This window comes from Musca autumnalis, unplaced genomic scaffold, assembly GCF_047663935.1.
Source record: "Musca autumnalis isolate F117 unplaced genomic scaffold, ASM4766393v1 scaffold_1, whole genome shotgun sequence".
In the NCBI taxonomy this organism is placed as follows: Eukaryota; Metazoa; Arthropoda; class Insecta; order Diptera; family Muscidae; genus Musca; species Musca autumnalis.
The window spans coordinates 156,013,239-156,028,362 of NW_027411644.1; the positions used below are offsets into that span (position 1 = coordinate 156,013,239).

A 15,124-nucleotide genomic window follows, 5' to 3' on the forward strand; every position below is an offset into this window, starting at 1 on the left:
GATGATATGTATGTAACATATGTACAAAAAAGTACCGTCCATTACGCGGTTTTAGCACCCCCAATAGTCAACTACGACTAATAGTCGTCCACGATTAATAGTCCACTACGAATAATAATAGACTACGACTAATGGTCGACTACGAATAATAGTTGACACCGACTTTCGGAAGTCGATTAAGAATAATCGGTTATACGGTTTTCGCACAGTCAATAGTCGACTACGATTTTTAGAGATTTTACGGCTAATAACCGATTAATCGATTAACCGAAATCGATTTCACGTATCCCTAATCTCTCTCTCTCTCCGTTACGCGATTTATCTATTCCGCAAAGGGAAATTATCTTATCAACGATTTTTTTTGGAATTATGGGAATGCGAGAAGAGGACGGGCTATCGGAACAATCGGAGACTGGAGGAAACGGCAAAAATAAAGGAAAAAATCCTTGGATTTTTTAGATTTGATTGGATAACTAGCTAACTGGAGAGAAAAATGTTTACCGACAGTGACCACAAGTAAGTATCGGCATCGGTATATACATGCAGATATGGGTCTTGAGATTTCAGCCGCAGCCCTCCCTTGGGACCCTGATACAAAAGGGTAGTAACTCAAATTTTGAAATTTTCAACTCCATCCACTGTCCTTTTGTTGATCAGTTGCGATATCGTCACCAAATATGCTCGAAGGCGAAACCCACACCTAAATCGAAATTCGTTTTTTGATGGGATCTGATACATAAAGTTAAAATACATGCTCTGGCAAAATTTCAAGCTTACATGTTCAAAAACAACGATCCTATTCAAGAAATGACATTTTGCTTTCTTAGTAATTTTATTAAATTTCTGTAGTGGGGAGAATGAATTTCATTAAAAAATTTCATGAAATTAGACGTTCTTAGGTATAATTTCATGAAATTTTTTAATGCAATTCATTCTAGTGTGTACCGGGACTATGTTTAAACTACATGTTTACTAAAGCATAGTACACACGGTCCAACAAAACTGACAGTCATCGAGGTCTATTTCGTTAATATCAAAGTCTAGCTGAATAATTACTTTCCTAATCACTAAATTATACCTTAAATGTTGTATTTCAATCACTTTTAGTTAACAAAAAGTTTTTATTTGCCAGAAAATTGCCGTAAAAGTACGTTGACTGTCAGTTTTGTTGGACCGTGTGTACTATGTTTAAGCTGAAATTTAGCCGCGAGTCGGTAAATAAGTCGGCGCGCCGCCGCCGATTGTCTTGCACAGACGTTAGCGAGCGAGCCGAAAAAATCGGTCGGCTTCGTTGTCTGTTCTGTGTGACGTGTAAAATTTCATTCATTGACTGTAAATTTTCATTGATTTAGATAAAAAAATAACTACCAATTATTAACTGAATTGATATAAATAATCGTAAGGTGTCAACAATAAAAATGGGCTCACTCCGCAGAGAAAAAGAAGATGAAGAAGAGGGTAAGTAAATAGAAAAAACGGTCACAAGTTAATCGATAGCTTATCATGTATTGGGTGTTGAGCAAATACCGCTGTCAAATCATTTTACTTCGATATTGCATTGGCTGAATTACTATTTTGTTGTTATTCTTATGTCAAACACGAAACGAAAATAAAAGCGAAGAATTTTTTGCGATCACGATCACCATGATATCTATTAAAATTAATCAAAATTATTCTACAGGACCTACCAACATCTATCAGAATTTGGAGAAGACATCAGTGTTGCAGGAGACACGAGCCTTTAACGACACACCTGTAAATCCACGAAAATGTATTCACATTTTAACCAAAATATTATACCTGATCAATCAGGGCGAACAGTTGGGTACTCGTGAAGCAACCGATTGCTTCTTTGCCATGACCAAACTATTCCAGTCCAAAGATGTAGTTTTACGTCGCATGGTCTACTTGGGTATCAAAGAGTTGTCTTCGATTGCCGAGGATGTAATTATTGTCACCAGCTCCTTGACTAAAGACATGACTGGCAAGGAGGATTTATATCGTGCTGCTGCCATACGTGCTCTCTGCAGTATTACCGACAATACTATGCTCCAAGCTGTTGAACGTTACATGAAACAATGTATTGTCGATAAGAATGCTGCCGTCTCCTGTGCTGCATTGGTTAGTTCATTGAGATTGGCTGGTACTGCCGGTGATGTGGTCAAACGTTGGGCCAACGAAGCACAAGAAGCCCTTAACAGCGATAACATTATGGTGCAATACCATGCTTTGGGTTTGCTATACCATATCAGAAAATCAGATCGTTTAGCTGTAACCAAGTTGGTTAATAAGTTGACACGTAATTCAATGAAGAGTCCATATGCTGTTTGCATGCTGGTAAGTTTTTTTGTTTATACAGAGCATTGCGAGGCCGTTAGTTTTGATCTAATGGTTTCATACAGGTAAAATAGTGGTTGTATAGGCATGTTCCATTTGATCAAATTAATGCCAGTGAAATGTTAAATTAATTTATATAAATTAAAGTTGTTTTAATAAAATATTAAAACAACGACTATGGGATTAAGCCTGACTGTTTTGAAAAACAAAATAGAAGTCGTCATCCCAAACAAAAAACGCCAACCCTCCTAATTTAAATAAATGCTTTTTTTCAGATACGCATTGCTTGTAAACTCATCGAAGAGGAAGATATCTCCGCCGATGAGATGTCCGAATCTCCAATGTTCACTTTTATTGAATCATGCTTACGCCACAAGAGCGAAATGGTTATCTACGAGGCTGCCCATGCCATTGTAAACTTAAAGAACACCAATGCACGTGTTCTTTCGCCAGCATTTTCCATTCTGCAGTTGTTCTGTAGTTCACCCAAAGCCACTTTGCGTTTTGCTGCTGTACGCACTTTAAATAAAGTCGCTATGACCCATCCTGCTGCTGTTACCACATGCAATTTGGATTTAGAGGGACTTATTGCTGATTCAAATCGCTCGGTAGCAACACTTGCCATTACAACTTTACTTAAGACAGGTGCCGAGTCATCTGTGGAACGTTTAATGAAACAAATTTCTTCTTTTGTGGCAGAAATTTCCGATGAATTCAAAGTTGTCGTTGTACAAGCCATTTGTTCGCTGTGCACAAAATATCCCCGCAAACATACAGTCTTAATGAACTTCTTGAGTGGCATGTTGCGCGAAGAAGGTGGCCTAGAATACAAGACATCTATTGTGGACACGATTATTACCATTATTGAAGAGAACGCTGAGGCTAAGGAATCTGGTCTTTCGCATTTGTGTGAATTTATTGAAGATTGTGAACATGTTTCGTTGGCCGTGCGCATATTACATCTTTTGGGCAAGGAGGGTCCATTCGCCAATCAACCATCCAAATATATACGGTTCATCTATAATCGTGTAATTTTGGAAAGTCCTATTGTAAGAGCAGCTGCTGTCACTGCTTTAGCTCAATTTGGGGCATCCTGTCCGGCATTGTTGGGTAATATTCTTGTACTCTTGGGTCGTTGTCAAATGGATCCCGATGATGAGGTGCGTGATCGTGCCACCTATTATTTGCATTTATTGCAAACCGAAAAACTCGACTTGTATAAACATTATATCATTGAACGTGAAACATGTTCTTTGGCATTGCTCGAGAAGGCTTTGGTCGAACATTTGAACGGTGATTGCAATACCGGTTTTGATCTTTCCATTGTGCCTAAAGCTGCTATTGTCAAGGAGGATATTAAGGATGAGGCAATGTTGGTTACAAATGGTAAGAAGTGTAAAAGAGTTAAAAAGAAACGCATATTTAATTGAGCATTTTCTCTTGTAGCACCCCGGGCTCCAAAAATCACACGCGAAGAAGAAAGTGCTGCACGCCTGGCCCAGTTGCCTGGCATACATGCTTTGGGTCCCATACATCGTACTGCGCCAGCTATACAACTTACAGAGAGCGAAACGGAATACACCGTTTCATGTATCAAACATATTTTCCCGAATCATGTGGTGTTCCAGGTAAGTTTGTGTGAAAGTTGCTTTTGAAACTTTTTTGGAAGAATTGCAGACAAGATTTTTCCCAATGAACAAACAGTGAGCATAGATAATAACCATATCATTGATAGTAAAAGTGTGAGAAACGTGCATGCTTCCCAAGATATGGACCTTCAAAGTTCCAGAAATACCCCTAATTTTTTATTTTCATTTCGAAAGTCAACCAAGGCAATATTGGTATCATTTTAAAGACTGTGAAGACATAATTCTAAAAATCACAAGTAATGGCTTGCCGCCCTTGCCTGTGATTTTTTAGAATTTTCACCGATGAACAGAATCCAATGCCGGCTACGCAATAATATTTCTTTAAGAAGGTATAATTTCTTCTTGGTTGCCGGTCTTCGAGGCTTCGCGATTAAATTTCCTTTTAAAAAGTGCAAGTTTTCGTCGATACTTGCGGAACTGTGGTGCGATTCTCTAATTCATTTTTTGACTTACCGGCAAATATCGGTAAAATTAAAATGGTAATAAATTCGGCAATTAACCATATTTTTCGGTAAGTTAACGACCAAAAGAATGTCGTAAAGTTCTACCGATAGCAACAGTGTTTTCAACTTTTATTTTAACTTTTCATACATAATTTTGCATTTTGATTTTACCGACATTTGTCGGTAACTCAAAAAATGAATTAGAGAATCGCACTACTGAAGTCCCATAAATCGAGAGATATGGACTTCCGCAAAACAAATTTTATATCGTTGTAATCAGTACCAGCTCATATAACTATGTGATCCGCGGTCAGGCCTTATATCTGACTGATCAACACTTCTCTGAACCATGGTCGACCTAGAAGTGAACGGAAGAAAGAGCGAATTTACTGCAAAAATGCAAGTTTTGAGAAAGTGGCTGTGAATTGGTAGGTCAGTTAAATATATAGGCTGGCAACAAATTTAGATAGAAGAAATACCTTCGTGGAAATTATCTTTTTCATTATAAAATGTTCAATTTCTTATTAATGATCTAATTTTAATTTTCTTTTTCAGTTCGATTGTCTCAACACTTTGTCCGATCAATTTTTGGAAAATGTACGAGTAGAATTAACAATACCGGATGGTTTTATAACTCGTGCTGTAATACCATGTCCCAAACTACCATACAACGAATTGCAAACTACATTTGTTATTGTTGAATTCCCTCAAGATGTTGGCAGTTCCACAGGTAAGGGGCGAATCACATCAAATTTGCCCAATGAAAGTAAAATTAAGTTATTCAACTATTTTAGCTACATTTGGAGCTACTTTGAGATTTGTGGTCAAAGATTGTGATCCCAATACCGGTGAACCTGATTCTGAAGACGGCTATGATGATGAATACATGCTTGAAGATATGGAAATTACACTGGCCGATCAAATACAAAAGACGAAAAAGAGTAATTTCCAAGCTGTGTGGGATGCTGCCGATACGGAAGGTATTTTGTTGATATTGATGTTATGTTATTTGTTTATCATTATTTCAATATATGTTTTTATTCTATTGTAGAATGGGTGGAAGCTGAAGACACATATTCCTTATCAGCTGTAAGCACACTGCAAGAGGCCGTTAACACAATAATTAAATTCTTAGGTTTAGGACCCGCCAATCTCTCCGAAAAAGTGCCAGAGGGTGTTGCAACACACACTTTATTATGTTCTGGTATGCCATAAATCTGTTTATTGAAAACAGAAAATTTCAATAACATATTTTCTGCTATGATATTTTAGGTACATTTAGAGGAGGTGCTGAGATTCTTGTAAGAGCCAAATTGGCTTTAGCTGATGGTGTTACCATGCAGCTGACCGTTCGTACCACTTACCCAGAAGTTGCAGAGTTAGTTACAGCTGCTATAGGATAAAAGTATCCTGACCAACTTCATTCCCCGGGAAGTTTTTCACAATTAACATATTCAATATTTTGATGGATGCGAAAGAATGAATGAAATATACAAACAACAAGTATTTTCTATTGAAGATTAAAAAAAACAACAACATTACAAGTTTACAAAGTGCACTATTATATAAGCATTACTTTACTATTATTATTGTTTGCATTGCGCTGTTATTCCGAATATCGAATGTAATTCGTTTTCAGTTTTTTATGTTGTTCAAGAGAAAGAAGCAAGTAATTTGAAATAACTAAACATTCATTCTTAATATACATACATAATATTCCTGCAAAATTATACATTTTTATATATACGATTATACGCAACACGTATGTGTGTGTTTTTATTTAATTCCTTTTCGTCTTTGTTTTGTGTAAAATGATATCTGAAACATTTATAAATTAGGCATTTAGAACTATTTAGTGAATATACATTACAAATAAATTGAAAACAAAAATTATAACAGCTCTGAAAAGCAGAAAAAAACACCACCAGAAACTTAATATCAAAATGTTATCTTTAATTCTATCTAAATTGGGTGTGTGTGTGTTGTCATTGACACTGAAAGACTTGTTGTGTGTGCCATGTATTTGTGCTGATCAGTTTGGTCTGTAGCAAATTATTTTTGCATATACGCCACGTCTTTAAAACATTTGAAACTATATTTACAATGTTGGGCACTGAGGCTAATGCCCCTTACTTTTTAATATGCCCTAGTGTTGAGTGCATTTATGATTGACTTGGTAACCGAATCTTTTGAATTCATATTTAAAGGTGTGTAATTAAATGAGTATTTATGTCTGGAATATTGCATTGCATACGAATCGAAATCACCACAATGCGGAGGGAAGGATCTCGTCGCGAACCAGTGAGGTGGACTGACTATTCCAGTGATCTCCAATCTAAAAAGAGGTCTTCTAATAGAACGGAGCCTCGTTGATACATGATCTGAAAATTAAAACAAAGACAAAAAACACCTCAGAACAAAATGAAGCATCCTTGTTGAAGACTTCTGCTATTGCAATCTGGTGAAAAGACCGAAAATTCGGGGCCAGGCACAACGGTCCGTTGCACAGTGGAAAAAAATAGCGATCTAGAGCGCCAAAAGTCAAAAAAATCAAATACGCCAATTTAAAAATGATTGTTGCAGTATTAATCTAAGATGTCCACAGAATGCAACTGCATTTAAAATAATTTGTTTTGCATCAGTCTAAGCGGAATAACAGTCCGTTTTTGGTTGGCATTTTTTTAGCTAGTTTTCATAATATAGTTTAGTATTAAATTTGTGATCGTCGCATGCACTCTTCCTATAAAGTACCCAGCAAAATTTGACGGAAGGGGTTCTTTGCGATGACGTGATTTCATGTCATCTTTTGCATTGGTTCAAAGGAAGTCGTGAAAGATCCGATCTTTTCATCAGCATTTGTACCCATTCCATCGATCCAATAGAGATGATGTTTGTGTTTTTATTTACACACCTGTTTATTTTCATTTTGGTATGTTCCAGTACTGCAAAAATCTACTAATTTTTACTATTTTTTCCGATAACATAAAGGAAAAATTGTTATCGTAGTAAAAATAAGTAGATTCTTGCAGTTTCTGGAACAGACCAAAGTTGTTAGAACTGTCGTCGTGATGTTGTCTTACATTTCCTGCATATCAAACAACTAAAACTTCTAAACAATTGGTATTATATGAAGTCCCAACCATCGAGATAAAAATAATCGGACTGCACACATTGCTATTTTAAAAGTTCCCTTGTCTGTTCTAAATCTGACATAGAATGAAATCAATCAAATCTCGCTTCTTGGAATTTGAAAAAAAAGTCCGAAACGAAAAGGAACAAGAATCTGAAAATAAAGAAGAAACTACTTTTGGAAAGAAACAATTAAAAATAAATTAATTAAGCATAAATGGTATTTTCCATAAAAAGTCTCTCCTCCCCGTTCGTTACATTTTGTTCTTAGAGATCCCTAAAGCAAGCCGGGTTGTAGATCCCTACATATTTCCGTCACTAAACAAAAGAATATAAATTACCATGTTGTTATAAAATAACAAAATTATAAAATAAAAGTAATTTACGAAATAAAAATACTTAAAGGAGTGCATTTGGAGTCCATGTTGAAATCTGAACTGGTGATGGGAAGATAATTGAAAAAACCTTTTGTAAGATGAAAGAATATCAGTTGCGGAGAACGGAGGAAGTAATCTTTTGCGTTGTAGCGGTGGTGATTACATTGCAATTTTGGATGTAAACTTTTGAAAAACTAAACTGATAAATTAATTGTAGCTATTTCATGAATTCGTTTGAATTAATAAAGAGTTTTGTTTTTCATGAAAACCATATTTCAATACAGCATTTCCATTTTCCAAACAAGACATGAAAATTTCATGCCAAGGGGTTGGTGAAAATGACATGCCAAAGCATTGGTTAAAATGACATGTCAAAGCATGGGTGAAAATGACGTGTCAAAGCATTGGTGAAAATGACATGTCAAATCATTGGTGGAAATGACATGCCAAAGCATTGGTGGAAATGACATGTCAACGCATTGGTTAAAATGACATGCTTAGGATCCAGAAAAGAACGTCATCTTTTGGGGTCCACGTTCATATAAAATTCATCGATGAAGATGCTAAAAAGATGACATGCTAGATCACTTGCACCCATGATTGAATGTCATCTTTGGCATCGAACATTTTGCTGGGTAGTGTTTCAGCTTCTACATAGGTTTCACGCAGCTACAACAACAACCTCATAGCATGCTAGAGGCCCGAAGACAATGATTTTCAGGATAAAGAATCGAAAGATTTCCCTATCCAGACAATAAATGGCTCTGACGTACTTCGGCTGGGCTGTGTGGAATGCACTAACATTTATTAAAACGTGTCTGTTTTAAAAAAATAATTTAACAAATGAATATTTATTTAAAAGAATTGTTGAAACAAATTGAATGATTGAAAGTTCTGACGAGAATGAACAAATTTCGAAAGACTAAAATGGTCTGTTCCAGAACTGCAAGAATCTACTATTTTTTCCGATAACATAAAGGGAAAAATGCTATCGTAGTAAAAATAGTAGCTCCTTGCAGGTTCTGGGATAAGGCAAAAATGTGTATACAATTTAAAATAAAATGGAAAACTTAAATTTAATGATTGCTTTGCCACATTACCCCCTTCCAGTGCGAAACGTACTTTGAGCTTTCGCCTTGAGGCCGTTTCGGACGATGTTGCTGCTTCCGCTCTATATAGGCAGCTTTGAGTCGTTCAATGCTCACGATATCTTCTCCCAACCCATTCCGAAAAATGGAAAACTTAAAATTAAATAATTGCTTTGATAGCATTCTGGCCCCGATCTTTACTGCCGAAATCCCACTCAGAATTTCGTTCCGAAATCGTAACGAATTCTATCCGATTTCGTTTGGAAATTACATATGTCAACCACTCCATACAATTTTCGTTAAGATTTCGGATCCGATTATACGCTATTTTCTAACTATATAACGGTATCGCCTGATTTCGATTTGTTCGTGGTTTTGAGTAGAAATTCCGATATTCGGTTGCACTCATCACTACTCTCTCGGCCTCTTCGTAAGTTCACTGAAGAATCTCACTTCTTTCAACTAGCGGAGGAAATGAAAGAAATAACAAACTGAAGGAATAAAACACACCCACATAAGTAAATGTTTTGGGTACCCAGCCAACAATTTTTTCCGAGGGCTCTGATTTCCGATTTTTATCCGAAATTTTCTGAATATTTTTTAGATATTTGTCGATTTCTCTAATGTTTTTCTAGAAATTGTACCGATTTTCTAAAACTTTTTTTTAAGAATCTCTGCACATTTTCTGAAGAACCTTAAGAATCTCGTTCCGAATTCGTTCCGATTTCTAATCGATTTTCTAAGGGATCTTTTTGTTCGATTGTTGTCGAAAAACAAAGTGTTTTTTTATAAAATTCGCATATACAGTTTTTGAATTGTTTTAATATAAATGCAACATATAATAATTCAAGCTAGTGTTGATAGCTTTAACATACTCGTGCACATTCTTCTACTATGTATTAATCACAATATGATAACAACAGGGAAAATCATTAGGAAGTTTGAAATTAGAATCATCCATAAATAGCGCATTAAAAGAGAATTGTTTCTGAGTTGGGGATTTGTTCTGTGTTGTGTGTCAATATCAAAGGCGTCAGCGGCCAAGAATTTCATCAGATTTTTTCCAGAAAATCTAATCTTTTCTTCGAATTTTTCCAGAATTTCTTTCCGAATTCGGACCGATTTTCTTCAAAAAATCTAAATTTTCCACCGAATTTTCCAGAATTTTTTTCCGAATTCGGACCGAATTCGTTGCGAAACTCTAATATTTTGTTAGAATTTTCTTAGAAAATTCTTTCCGATTTCGGTGGACACGTCCATACAACTTTTGTACCGAATTCGGAAAGAATTCGGCATCAGAATCGGCAACTTGTGCAGAGATTCTGACCGAATTCGCAAAGAATTCGGAAAAAAATGTTAGCTGGGTAGTGAACTACTCTCAGCAATACACATACACACATGTCCCTCACCTCCGTATCCCACTAAGATCTGTAGACATGTTCTTTCGTTTAGGCAAAACTTGCGTCTGGCATATTGCCCATTAGCTTTCATAAGTGGAATAAAAAGAAAAACGACAACATATGAACATATGGATGAGTAATATTGATGTTTAGACCAACCATGATCATACAAACATCATCTGTTCGTTGCAAAAATCGTATTGAAAAACGACAAGTTTTGTAACATTTCAATTCGTTTAAATATTTAATTAAATTATTTATAAAGTTTTGTGCACATTTGTAAATATATCATAAGTATGCAAAATTGTTGAAACAAAAGTATTCAAAGTTTCAAATATTTCATCGTTAATTGACAAAGAGAGGCCCACATGGGTGCATCATCATCATCATCATCCGCCAACACATAACAACAAACATAAAAGTCTGTTAGAGCTTGGAACTGGAAGTGAACTAGAAATTTCAATACAGTAAATTTGAAAAAACTATACCATTTTCACATGTAATTTCAAGAATTTCAGTTGTAATTTGATTATTAAATTTGAAATTCGAAACATTTCACTTGTAACTTGAGAATTCCAATTGAATTTCGAATTATTTCATTTCTAATTTGAAAATTTCATTTATAATTTGAACTTTTCATTTGTAATTCGAATTATTCCATTTGTAATTCGAATTGTTCAATTTGTAATTTGATTTTTTCTATTTGTAAATCGAAGTTTCTCATTTGTATGTAATTTCAAATGAAAAAGATTCAAATTACAAATGGAAAAATTCGAATTACAAATTAAATAATTCGAATTTCAAATGGAATTCTCAAATTACAAGTGAATTCTTTTGCAGCACAACACGGTGCTCTTGAAGCAACCTAAAATGGAAGGTGCTTACAACCTACGAAAAATTACGAAAACCAATCTTACATAGAATTTTCAAAGCTAAAAGATTCTCTCTAGTCCCATTTCGATAACACTTACCGTTTTCGCAAATGGTGAAAACCTAACAAAAAAGGCTAAAAATGTGACTTGAACATCTATATATCTCAAAAATAGTAACACGTAGGAACAAGTCATAACGGCCAATCCTCCAGAGAATTTTCACAGCTACAACATTTTCTTTAGCCCCATTTCGATAGGACTTGCGGTTTCCAAGCAAAATCGCGAAAACATAAAATAAACCTAAAAATGTGAATTTTGACCGCGAATTATTTAAAAATCCCTCAATCGATTTTTTGTGGATTTTTCTAATCTATGAATATGCTGTTTAAAAATCCGCATAAACTTCCCAGGTGTAAGTGGTTTTCACTTAAAGTTAGTTAGTTAGGCGCACCGTACATGACATTGTTTTATATGGTAGCTATACAGTCAATGCAATGCACATAGGTTTCAATCAGGAAATTTTTGGCCAAAACCCTATTTTTGAAGTTTCGAAATTTTATTTTTTTTTGCGCAGAATAATAAAAAACGCACCAAGTCATCTGAAAATAATTAGTTTTTGTAAATAACGTTAGTATTCGTTGATTGGCGCAGAACCAAAGTTGACACTTTTTTATGTAAAAATAAAACAGACTTTGTGCTGCAAAATATACAATTTTTGTTGTATTGCGTCGCTGCATAAATATACAGAAGTGAGACCAAAGTTATTATGAATCGGGAAGCTGTTAATGAGTACATTCATAATATTTACAAAAAGAACGATGAAATTTGTAAAATTAGCGTAATAAAATCAATGTTTTTATATATATTAAAAATTATTTTTTACAAATATTTTTTAAATATACTTAAACTTTTAAAAAATGTCCAAATATGTCCACCTCCAAATCGAATTTAAAAGATAGCAGGGGGTCTGTACTAATAAATTCAGAAGTAAAATCGTGCTCAAATTTGCCACAGTTAAAATAAAGTGGATTTTTCTATTTTAAGATGGGAGAATTTTTTGTAAATACCTGTTGGGACTGTACGTAGTATCCAATTGAAATAGAACGGTAATACCGACATCTATCAACCGATTTTCCTTAAAATTCATATTTAAGGGTTTCAGAGTGTAGAAAACAAGTATGTATAATTTTTTTGAAAATAGGTCAATTTTTTGTCATAGCCCCCACATAAAATACCGGCCGATTTTAGATGTTTTCTGGATTTTAGCGACTCTTTATGACCGATTCGGCTGAAATTTGGTATTTTGACCTCTTGGAAGATATTAATCCTTCGTACCAAAAATTATTAACATAGGTCAAATTTTTGGTTTAGACCCCACACAACGGGACCACACTGTTCAACAAATTTTGGCCGTTTTTGGTCATTTTGGTCGATATAACGTAAGAATTGCTGTTTGTATACATTTATAATAAATAATAATTAATTTCAATACAAAATGGACGTTGAAATAGTTTTGGCCAGAAAATTTGAGTTTGGGACCATTGTGCATTGTCCCAATTTGAACTTCTATATCTCAATAGAATCAATAGAGAATTTTTATAGCTACAACATTTTCTTTAGTCTTATTCCGATAGGACTTGCCGTTTCGAAGAAAAAATCGTGAAAATTAAAAAAAACTTAAAAATGTCAACATGAATCGCGATTTATTTAAAAATCGCTCCGGCGATTTTTTTGTTTTTTGATTTTTCTCATCTATGAACATTGTAGTTTCAGAATCCGCAAAAATGTCCCAAGTTTAAGCACCTTCCATTTAAAGTTGCTTTAAGAGCATCGTGACAACTATTCGAATTACACATGTGTGTTATTGTTGTTGTAACAATATCTCCAGTTCTAGGAATGTGGTAATAGGATGTGACCACAGATCTACTGGAGTTGATTGAGTAGGTTTGGCAGGGCAGTGTGTCATGCTGGCCTTCGCCGCATGCTGGCCAGATGTTTTGCACGGCGTCATCGATCCTTGCCCTATAGGAATTCAGACGTCTGCATCATCCCGAGCGTAGTTAAGCCAAACGTACTCTACTTTGTTGTTGTTGTAACAGTGTTTATTATTGTATGTTTGTGTCTTCTGTTCAATCTGGCTCTGGATTTATCCCAAGTTCCAGGAATGCGGCTGCTTCGTTGGGATGTTGCCACAGATCCACTGTTCGATGAGTAGGTTTGGCAGGGCAGTTGCCGCATACAGGACATATGTTTTACACGGTGCTATCGATCTTTGCCCTATAAGAAATTAGGCGACTGCTATATCCCAAGCGTAGCTGAGCCAAAACTACTCTGGTTTGTCGTGGCAGATGATGCTACTCTGCTGTGATAGATGGACTGCGAGGACTTTATTCACACTATAGTTTCTTATGGCCTTAGCAATTACGCCCGTGTGAATGCTATTCAAACCTGCTTGATATGTTTGTTGATCTAGGGGTTCTCTCTTGCATCGTTGGACCTCCCTCTCTAGAACGAGAAGACCCTTCTTGATGTGCTTGCGTGTGTCGGGCCTTCCATCTTGGACTTCTTGTTCCTTAATACCACGTACGACTGGCGTTCACACATATAATTGATTATCCAACGTTTCAAACTTGATCGGACAGTAGTCTGCTCGATGTCATCAAACAGCGTGGAGTGCTTGACAGTATCAAAGACTTTTGATGAGTCAAGCGCCACCACCACTGTTCTATCACGCGGCTTGCTCTGGTTGAATTCTCGAGTCCTGTTGAGATGGCGTGCAGCGCTGCTGTCGTGCTTACGGAACGCATGCTGATGATCGACATTTGTATAGTTATTTTATGATGTAAATTGTGTGGTCCGTCCTCGGCAGGATAATATGTAATGCGACGTAGTGCTCTTCTCTTCGCCTCTGTAACTCCCGGAGTGCTCGACAAACTGTTGATTAAAATAACTTGAGCACCTCTCCGAATCAGTCTGCGTAACGTAGCCATACGTGACTGTGGTCCTATTTTCCTACTTTCCAGGGCTCAAGAGTGACTTAACCATTGCCCATAATTAACTTTTTCCGGCGATGTCTCGGAACGTCCTTTATGCTACCCAAACATCACAAAGGTTAGGCAGATTTCTGAAGCGGTGTTTAAAGAACTCTCAGAAGCTATCGCGTATTCTGATGGCTACGACTCACTGGGATCTGTGTTCACGCAGCATGCAGCAACATAGTCCCTCGCATAGACGGGTCCAGAACCCCGGCGATGCACCCACTCCCGACATCTATTGCATCTCAACGAAGTTTGAGTGTGGTGGATGTGGCAAACTGGGCACAAACAAATTGGTCCAATGCTCCGTCCCGGCACGGACCAAGAGAATCTTGAATGGGTAAAGAACATCGATGCCTTATATTCTTCATTTAGAATATTCCACTTCTCCTAGGAATAAATCTTGACGTCAATACAACTCATAGTGGATGATCTAAGGTTCGATCGGCCGATCTTAACACCTTTTTGTTTTTAATTTAATGGGTATATTTTAGTTAATAATTTCCTGGGGTTTTGGCATGCTTATGATCAGAAATGGACTGCATCTTTTTGGGGTCACACTCTTGTAAATAGAATGAGTGAAAGCACAAAACTTATGCCATTCCAGATCACTTACACCCATCATTTAACTGCATCTTTGGGTGCATACTTTTTTCAGGGTTAGTTATTATTAGTAACATGCACCAATCGCCACTTTCTGCATAATCGGGAAATGTTCTCATCATATTTTCGAAAATTAATGTGCACTCTGCATAGTTCAAGAAAAAAAATTAATCATATTTATTCATCTCTCT

General features: G+C 36.0%; 1 protein-coding gene across 1 annotated transcript; it reads left to right on the forward strand.

The window, feature by feature from the left end:
• The first annotated feature begins 1,225 nt into the window (after positions 1-1,225).
• Positions 1,226-6,373, forward strand: gammaCOP (coat protein (coatomer) gamma). Its single transcript, XM_073958658.1, has 8 exons — positions 1,226-1,458; positions 1,682-2,337; positions 2,613-3,723; positions 3,784-3,965; positions 4,985-5,159; positions 5,224-5,409; positions 5,481-5,633; positions 5,702-6,373. Exons 1-8 carry the CDS (start codon positions 1,419-1,421, stop codon positions 5,830-5,832), a joined length of 2,634 nt encoding a protein of 877 aa, XP_073814759.1. The 5' UTR covers positions 1,226-1,418; the 3' UTR covers positions 5,833-6,373.
• Positions 6,374-15,124: the final 8,751 nt, after the last annotated feature.